We start from the raw sequence: 9,874 nt of genomic DNA, 5'->3' as shown, positions 1-9,874 counted from the left end.
TTGTAAATATTTCTCAACAATCAGTCAAAATTGTTTTCCTAAAATAGGACTTGTAGTATGTTTAACTAGACATCATCTATAAATCATGTGCTTTTTGAGATGATATATTGCATAATCTATAGTCTATTTAAAATAAATTAAACATTGTCAAAAATCAGTCAAATATATTTTTCCCAAAATGGGACTTGTAGTATGTTCAACGAGACAGCATCTATGAGTCATGTGTTTTTTGAAATGATATACTGTATATTTGCAAATAATTGTTTTTTAAATATTCCTCAAAAATCATAAAAATATTACTTTTTTTAATTGGACAAGTAGTATTAACAACTGGTGACCATCCATGTGTGGTGCACTTAGCGAGATACGGTGACGTACAATTATGAAATTAGCGAATATCTGTACAAATTATTCATGAGAATGCAAATAAATATTATCTTTACCTAAAACAGTTTTGTATTGTAAACCAATAGAATACCTTCTACTTCTGAATGTATTACAGATACTTGACAACATTTATTAATATATATATACTTATTTATTCATTTTTATCTATTTTTTTATTATGTATTATTTTGTCAGGCGTTGCTCTTTGTAGACGGTCCCTAAGTAGCCGTTATAGCCTCAGCTGTTGAAAAATCACATCGTCAGGTTTCCTGCCCGGATCAAAAATTGTATTGCTGAAAATAAGCTTGTCGTCTCAGTTACAGTGGTTATAAAGAGGTACGATTTGTGCTTTGAAGATGTTTGGTTTTTGAGCTGTTATCTCTGAATGTGCCATTTTTTTTCTAACTTTACCGTGGTAAAATGTTGAACCCCCTCTTCCTCTTACGGGAGATCCACCCAGGAATGGCAATATGGATGGCAAAAATATTTGAACATAATTTAAGACAGTATTAGTGCATTACCAGGGGAAAATCAGGTAAAAACACAAACCAGAAGCACAAAAACATTTGAACATCGTTAATAAGACATCAATAGCTTGGCGCAGGGTGAGAGTTCTCATGGCGAGTTTTGTGTGCATAAAATCACCCCAAATTTTGGTGGACAAAAATTACATTAGGTGCTGATGTCTTTTTGATAGGAAAACAAACAAATGGGAAATGTATTATTTAATATTGTAAAGTATTCCTCCAGTAAACTCTTGGTACTCTCTGTAGTTGAAATGCTACTTGTGATGAAAAAAAAAAAAGCCGAAATGTTAAAATCCCCAACTTTATTTTGGAAGTCCTCGCAGGAAACTGCATACCGGAAGTGACTGTATGACATGTTGCCACACAGACACGGCTATTCGGCTAATGGCTCCGGAAAGATAAAGCAGCACTCCGAAGATGGCTGGAGTGTTTGAGGTAGAGGTAGATGGTGTAAATCACGACCATGGACTGAACCACCATGACGAACCCATCCAGGTGAGCGGAACGTGCACACACGTAAACGTAACTATTAAAGCAGGTGGCGTTCATTTCGGTGCTGAGCGGTAGCAGCTCTCACATAAACGCCGTGTTAGCTTATACTCTCAGGTTTAGCCCAACGTCAGCACTTCTTTTCTCATAAGCTCCCTGCTTATAAAGCAAGACGTTACTGTTCCTACTAGTGTATTATCTCCCTCGCCTGACTGCTTCGGGGTTTCACTTGTCAAATCATTTAACGCCCGAGAAGCGTCAGTAGTGAAATGTACCATTGCTAGGCTTGCTAACTGGCTAACATATTTTCACAGCCAGTTGTCATTTGAGTAAAGTAAGACATTCTCAATGAAAGGCAAACCGTTGCTGTTGGTTCGTCATTCATGCTCTCATCGTGTGAGAGTGAACAGATAACGTTGGAAATGTCAAACTGCCTGATTTGGAATCTTTAGGTCGTCGAGGTGGGGGTCAAAGGTCACTTGTTCTGCCTATTCAGGTGTGGCCATCAGTCTCCAAATGGGAGGTTGAATCCAGAATTATCAGGACGAATGCCATTTTGTCAGTCGGGTTAAAAGCAGGACAACAACAGCAGGCGCCAGTCACACCCTCAGTTGTGTTTTTAGTAAATGTGACTGTATGCCATCATGTAATAATCCATTGTTGCTAGGTGTACTGTGTGAGTACAAGCTAGAAAAATGCTCTTATGACTCCTTAGTACTTCATATTAGGTTTTTGCAAATTACAACATCTGGCAAAAAATCTACAGTAATCGTGATTTTTGTTTCCCCTTGTGCTTAGTTTGACGTGTCCAAGCTCTCCCCGGAAGAGAAGTGGAGGTTTGTTTACACTATTTCACCCCAATCCAAACTGATTAGCTGTTAGTTGCCCTGTCGTATCATAGTTCCCATTACTTAAACACAAACGTTTGTCAGTGCACAAGTAAGAATGTATCTGTTTCACAGGGTGGAGCATGCCAAGATGCACGCCAAACATAAAAACCATGAGGCCATGCATGCAGAGATGGTGCTGATCCTCATCGTCACCCTGGTCATCGCCCAGCTCGTCCTCGTCCAGTGGAAACAGAGACACCCTAAGTCTTACAATGTAAGGAACAATACACTACGACATACTGTATCAATTAGGTGTAGGCATTATTTGACAATTGTTTTAATCAGATTTGTTGCTGCTACCTTTAGCCCTCGCTCATGAACACATTATAATGGGACTGTGATTGTAGCTTGTCGGTACAGTAAATGGGAGTATGCATCAAATCTCAGCTTCTTAACACACTTCCTACCAACCTGTAAGTATTCATACCCATCTAAATACTTTTGTTTAAAAAATAGCATTTAGTAACTTGTTTTGGTCTTACTGGATACTTTTGGAGAGTCTGACATGAAAGCCTGTACCACTTTATCTTGTGTTAAAGCCTCAAAAATTACATGCACCAATTATGCAAATTTGGCAATGGTGTCATCTACCCGTGCCACAAATAAATTGCAGTCCTGTGGGAAACACTATATTAGGAATTATGTTGAATTGTATCAATGTGATATATGTATTTACAAAGTTCTGCACGGGTATTAAGCCATATTAAAGTTGTATAAACAATTTTAGTACATTGTAGCAGCTAACGGCACAACAAATTCAGGCCAAACCTGTTTTCTGCGTCAACGGGCTGTTGGAAAAACAAACAAGAGTAAATTTGCATCCTTGCAATTAAAGTTTTGTTTATTAACATTGAAATATAATGTTGTCATTGTACACTACCACACTCGAACACAACTAGTTGCGGAAAATTGGTCAACTTGCATTCTTACTTTATAGAAAATAATGGAAATAGTGTAAAAAGGAAGCAACTGCTGATATTAATGCAACACAGAACAATATAAGACTCAGTCTGTAATAGGGTTGTGCAATATAGATAATATCCATGTGATATACATTTTGCCGACAATACAGCTTTTAATGTTATGATAATGCATGTTGACACATTTTAGCTGTGACTGCAAATTTTACAGCAACAGGCGAACAAAGGCGTCCTCAACGCAATGTAGCATCATTGCTAGCGACTAATGTCCCTCCAGAGATCGATACAAATAAGGACAGTATGATACCAGGTAGTGTACTGTTTTTTTTATTGTTTACAAATTTAGAAAATAAAAGCAAATAGTAGTTTTTGCTTTTATTTAATACTTTTTGCACTATTAAATTTTATTATACCTTTTTGTATGTAAATAATGAAATCATTAGAATAATTGTTATTCAAAAAATTTAGTCATTCAATGATTTTCAAACATTTTAAGTTGTAGTATTGGTATGGCCAATACTGCCCCAGTATCTACGTGGTATTGGCTCAATACCTACATTCGTAGTTTTGCCCAAAACTAATGTAAAGTAGCCAAACAATAAAAGAATAAGTGCTAAATACATGTTACAAAAAGTATATAGATCTGTGTTACACCAGAAATTACACCGCTCTAAGAGTAAATTATTAAATATATTAAAAGTTTTGAGAAAAAATTATGTAAATTATACAATGTTACTTCATAATCTCATAACCCGTTTTGAAATGGTTCTATTATTAATTTATTGTGATACAGTGTGTATCGTTATCGTAAAAGACTGATTTGTATGGCAATATAGGTTTACCTAGTCTGGGTGATATGGTCTGGTTAAGTCGGCTCTGCTGACTTAACCTGACTGGTTAAGTCAGCACATCAAGGGGGGGCCCTTAGGTTAAGTCACCCACCCCTCACCCCCACCCCCGCCAGAAAACAGTCTTAAAAAAAATTGAGGTTTCACTCAACAGAACAACAACAATGCAAAAAAAATCACCCATTTAAAAAATGTCATTCAAGAATACATCTCCTTTGCGACGGGCGCGTGCATGTTTGTGCAAGTGTAATTGAAGCCAGTCAATTTCAAGTTAAGTGCTGGCGATCAATGTTATCAATCAATGGTAGTACACTGATCTCTTGCACAAAAAATCAGGGGCCCCTGAAGCCCAGGGAAGCCCGTGCATTAAGGCGGCATTGATGATCAGGGCTTATGAGTTGCGTGACACACGCTTTATGTAACTCATCTTCTTTTTGCTCACTCTCTTAAAGGGCAACACATCGGCACTTGATAACAGAAATTGGTAAAAAAAAACAACTAAGAAAAATGTTCCTATGATTGATTAACCGCTTTTTAAATGCTCTTTTCTTATAAGAATATACTTGCACTGCTTCTATTAGTTGATAGTCTTGTCTTTTAATGTTAAAAGTATGTTAGAGGTAATGTCTTCACACTGGTGTACATTCATCTGTCAACATGTGCACTCTGTCTTGTAGCTGGTGACCCTGTTCCAGATGTGGGTAGTTCCTCTCTACTTTACAACCAAACTTCACTGGTGGAGGTTCCTGACCACGTGGTTTATCTTCTCTGTCATCACAGCATACATTTCTTACCGTGCCACTCGCAAGCCTCTGGCCTGCACGACGCCGAGGTAATACTACTACATACGACCACATATGACGTTATGTTACGTCGTAGTGCGAGTTCAACTCCTAAAGGTGTTCTTGTTGCTTGCTGCAGATTGGTGTATAAGTGGTTCCTCCTCCTCTACAAGATCAGCTATGCCACAGGAATAGTTGGCTACACCGTTGTCATGTTTACTCTTTTTGGTATCAATCTTATATTCAGGTACATCATTTGAGTTTTACTTCTATTTACCACTTTCAGCTTCTAGCCACAACCATTTGGTGCCTAAACTTTCAAAAGTGAGTGGCGTTTTAAAAAATAGGCACAGACCGAGATGGTGTACTTTACTTCCAGCAGATGGTGCTGTTTTCCACCTTTATCCGTGTTTCCCTCCATCCATCCATTTCCTACAGCTTGTCCCTAATTCACATAAATACAATACTGTACAGTAAAGTATACCTATGCACCTCAATTTTAGACTTTATTTTTCAACATTTCATTAACGAATTATATTAATTTAGACAAAACATACACTTATTGACCACATTGTAGTTACTATTGCGTAATTGGATGTGATCCAATTCAAAAGCTGTGCAAAAGACCCAACTGTATAGTGCAAGTCAACATCACTACAAAATACAACCATAGTTTTTTTTAATACTGTACTATATCAGCTTAGGAGCTGATGTAGTACAGTTCTAAGACTGAGCTCTTGACTCTAACACTTGTACCTCAAATCAACGTCGCCCACTGAAATTGATTGAAATCAATTTGATAGTTTTTTGGTCCCACCAAAACATCACATTTTTAACATGTAATATCCCTTTTGAAAAGAAAATACATTTTTTTAGATAAGATATATTGAATGAAAAACATTTCAATATGGTGCAGCCTCGGTTTACAAACCCCTTGATTTGCGAACTTTTAGATTTACAAACTTTTATCGAGCCAAATAGGCCTCTGTGTGTGACCCATGTTTCTGTGTACAAACGCTTCATTCAGTCATGTGTTTTTGTGTCACGCCTGCAGGCGAAAAGCAGGGCGGAACATTTTTGGGAAGCAGGGCTCTTTCTTTGTAAACATTGTTAAAATCAAATATGGCCGAGCCTGAATGTCAGAAGGCGGTGGGGGGCACGGTCTAATGGTTCATATGTCTCTGATGTGCACATCAGTCAATCAGTCTGAGGGGTAACAGTTGGCACTTTTTTCTGTGAACTGTTACCTAGCACCATCTCTGTGTGTTGCTAAAGTATCCACAGCCTGTAGAAATGTGCGTAGGACAGCTATGAAGTTGCCATGAGGCAGCGCACATTTCCACGTCAATGTCAGTTTTTGTACATCTCAACTTAGGCCGGGAAAAAGGGCGCACAGCAGTTTTGTTCTGCGTACACTTGATATATGAGGCCCAAAATCTTTTGGGGGGATCTCGTTTGCTACACCAACTAATGGCAGGGATGCTTGTAACTCACATTTTGCTTGCAAATGAAGGCATAACAATTAGCTGGGAGAAAGCTCTTATTTTAAAACACTATTATGTTGAGGTGGTACTGTATTCTTAAATTAATATCTCTCAGATAGTATCACTCGAAACTGAGCATTATTAGCTTTGTAAACGCAGGTTAAAATACATATTTTTAAAGAGTAATATAAAATTAATAACATATATAGATCTCTATTAGGTAGGTCCCATTAGATTGAATTTGTGAAGTGTCTGAATGTTGAGTGAAGGTTTCTAGCTTAACTTTAACATTTTAACTTTATTTTCACAACAAGACAGCAATTTTGTAGCCGCTTGATAAAGTAGTGAGTTTGGTTAGATTAGTTTAATCTACAATACTAATCAGGGTGTGGCCTCTCCGTGCAGGATAAAGCCAGAAGATGCGATGGACTTTGGTGTGTCCCTCCTATTTTACGGACTCTACTACGGTGTCCTAGGCAGGGACTTTGCAGAGATGTGTGCTGACTTTATGGCATCAACAGTTGGGGTAAGCAGCAGATTGGCCTTGCCCCTCATGGATGTGACAGCTGGTAACCAAAAAGTAACGTGTGCTGTCTTCTTTCTTTTTGTAGTATTACAGTGCGTCTGGTATGCCAACCAAGCACCTGTCTGATAATGTCTGTGCCGTATGCGGTCAGGCCATCCTTGTTGATGTCAGTGAGGAGGGCATCATTGAGAACACGTACAGGTTATCTTGCAACCATGTGTATCCTTTATTCTCGCTGAATGCTACTGCCAATTTTGAGCAGCGAAAAGGAAGTAGAAAACAGCTTTGTCATGGCTGTAAACTGGAAACACATTAAGCAAATTGGTTCATTTGAAACCAGCTCACTTCCTCTACGTTTTGTTGCCTGAACCACAAATGACAAAAAGCAAATATATATTTGATAAATGCTGTTTCTGCCTTTCAGAACTGTGTTCCTGCATAAGATTAGTTGTGGTCGTTTGCAGTTACAATTACTGGAAAACATTTTGGGAATCATACATGATGAGTAATGAGGTCACAGAAACAAAGAAATATGTCAATGGCTTCTAAGTTGTAACTGATATAGATTAGGGGTGTCCACACTTTTGCCACCTCGGGCTGCACATTGGAAAATCAAAGGATGCGGCGGCCATTTTTTTCTTTTTATTTTTCAAAGCCAACATACTATAGATTTTAAGGGGAAAAACAGCCCTCATGTCTGCTTTGTTTTTATTAGGGGTGCACGATAAATATCGGACAAATAATTATTGAGCTGGTATGAAGAAATATGATGCCATACGGATAAATACAATAACATAAAAAATTGCTCCCAAAAAGATGCACCAATGAGGTGAAATTACCCATGCTGTGCTGCTGGTGGGTTAGAGTGAGCAAATCAAGTACTCCTTTTCTCCTGCTCGCCTGTCGTAAAAGTTCCATGAGGTCAATATAAACAAAACATTGCGTTGATCGTGTAGGACTTCTTTTTCAGAGGAAGACTTTGTGTGCTATTTGCACCAAATGATCTGCAAACAATATAAACATCACACTCAACAAATCAAACCTCATCAGCAACCTGAAACGCCAACGTCGCTACGATAGGGTTTTGAAATCCCACAAAATCCCCTAAAGTCAGCCGCAAAGAAGGTGTGCAAAAATTACAGTTACCATAAATCTACATTTTAAAAATAATACATTTAAATAAGTTGGTCGGTTATCAGTATTGGTCTTGAGAAGCATGAAATTGTCTGTATCGGTATCGGCTTGAAAACAATATGTATCCCTATTTTTTTTGGTATTAATTTACTCGTATTTGCTTTTTTATTCCACATTTTATATGTTTGTTATTTTAAAAATTAGCTGTGGGTAGAAAATTACCTTGGGGCTGTACTATGGACACCCCTGGTAAAGATGTACTGTGTAATACAACAGCTACAGCAGTGCAGTTCCAGACTACTACAAACTAAAACTGCAATTACGAAGATATTGTTGGTTGAATGTCAAACAAAACAGAGCATTGCAGGCTCGTACAACTATATTTTATTGTACTTTTGGGTAGTTGTCCATGATTAGGTTTTCTGATTGTGCTTTACTTTCGTTTGGCTTTTCACTCTAATTCCCATTCCCTGTATAGGTTTGGTATGCCTTAACGTCACATCCAGGTTTCATGAATTTTGTATAAGAGGTTGGTGCATCGTGGGAAAGAAGCAGATGTGTCCGTACTGCAAAGAGAAGGTGGATCTGAAGAGGGTGTTCAGTAACCCGTATCCTTTTGTCAGGTATACTTTAATGTATCGTCTCCAAAGGTACAGTAGGTGGACAGCTTGTTCTTCTGAGATACTCAATAACCACCTAAAAAAATAGTAATCCTGACCCATTCCTGTCTGTTTACTACAGCTAATTAAGTGTGCGCCTTTCTTAGAGGAACCTTTGCTTGTAAATTTTTAGTACGTTTTTCATCTGAAATACACAAAGTTCCTTTTTTCTTTGTGACAATTTGTACACAATATATATATGCCAGTTATTCTCGTGTTACAAATCAAATACTGTAGTTTAATAAGTACATCAGCCCTACTACAAATAATATACATCAATTGTTTGCCAAATGTTTCGTGACTCCATCGCTCCAAGTCACTGGTGTGTGTGGGTGTGGGTGACAGGACGAAAAGCTGTAACTTGCTTGGATCATGGTTGTTCTGGTTTCTCCAGAACCTAAATTTAGAACAACCTTTCTTTTTCTGAATGGGTAAAATTGTGTAATCTATACAGTATGGGTCAATTCAGTAATTAAAGCCAGCAAATTGGAAAAAATGTATTTTAGTTAGTCAAGTAGATTACACAGCTAATGAATAATTGAGGCAAGGTGTCTATTCGAGCAGAAGCCACTGTTTAATGATATACTTTAAAGTCATAATATATTTCTACCAAGATTGTGGAGTGTTGCCACCCTGTTTTACTCAAGGCTGTATAATTAGGTACATGCATGCAATTCCTTTTATAATGGCAACTGCAGGCGTGCCTCATATTGTGGCCTGTGAAGTGTATAATACTCAGGTAGAACGTTGCCATTTTTCTTCTCCTTAACTTACCATGTTGTAGCTGGGAGCGGCCACATGTCATGTATGGACAACTTTTAGACTGGCTACGCTACTTGGTGGCCTGGCAGCCTGTTATTATCGGCTTTGTGCAAGGCATCAACTATGTGCTCGGTCTGGAGTGAGCCACCTGAGTGAGGAAAACAGACATATGCACCACACGCAGAAGAAAATGCTCCAATTTCTAATGAGCAGGAGCCTTAACAATGAACTCAAATGTCAATTAAAAGAAGTCTCTGTACTTTTTGTATATATTTATAGGCACACATTACCAATACTAATGTTTCAATTGATTAGTAATCTGAATTTTATGTCAATTTCTTAGCATTTTCTTCATATCTTAATTGGTTTGTGCATCGAATGGCTCAGTAAAGATGTTCATAATCCCTACTGTATGTGGCTGCATTCTTAAATGTTGTATTACTCCTGCACTTCATCAGACTTCATC

General features: G+C 37.9%; 1 protein-coding gene across 1 annotated transcript; it reads left to right on the top strand.

Annotated features, from left to right (window-relative positions):
* The first annotated feature begins 1,247 nt into the window (after positions 1 to 1,247).
* Positions 1,248 to 9,817, top strand: rnf121 (ring finger protein 121). The gene is made up of 9 exons (XM_061962229.1): positions 1,248 to 1,409; positions 2,202 to 2,239; positions 2,366 to 2,507; positions 4,739 to 4,893; positions 4,983 to 5,090; positions 6,733 to 6,853; positions 6,939 to 7,072; positions 8,494 to 8,595; positions 9,431 to 9,817. The coding sequence occupies exons 1-9, from the start codon at positions 1,332 to 1,334 to the stop codon at positions 9,549 to 9,551; spliced, it is 999 nt and encodes a 332-aa protein (XP_061818213.1). The 5' UTR covers positions 1,248 to 1,331; the 3' UTR covers positions 9,552 to 9,817.
* Positions 9,818 to 9,874: the final 57 nt, after the last annotated feature.

Source organism: Nerophis lumbriciformis, linkage group LG09, assembly GCF_033978685.3.
Source record: "Nerophis lumbriciformis linkage group LG09, RoL_Nlum_v2.1, whole genome shotgun sequence".
Lineage (NCBI taxonomy): Eukaryota > Metazoa > Chordata > Actinopteri > Syngnathiformes > Syngnathidae > Nerophis > Nerophis lumbriciformis.
This window is presented reverse-complemented; position numbering and strand designations above follow the sequence as displayed.

What these genes read in the sequence shown, in the direction of transcription:
- rnf121 (XM_061962229.1), top strand. Translation starts at nt 1,332, where the DNA reads ATGGCTGGAGTGTTTGAGGTAGAGGTAGATGGTGTAAATCACGACCAT. An exon ending in TCCCCGGAAGAGAAGTGGAG is followed by an intron (nt 2,240 to 2,365) that starts GTTTGTTTACAC and finishes TCTGTTTCACAG; the next exon opens with GGTGGAGCATGCCAAGATGC. An exon ending in AAGAGGGTGTTCAGTAACCC is followed by an intron (nt 8,596 to 9,430) that starts GTATCCTTTTGT and finishes ACCATGTTGTAG; the next exon opens with CTGGGAGCGGCCACATGTCA.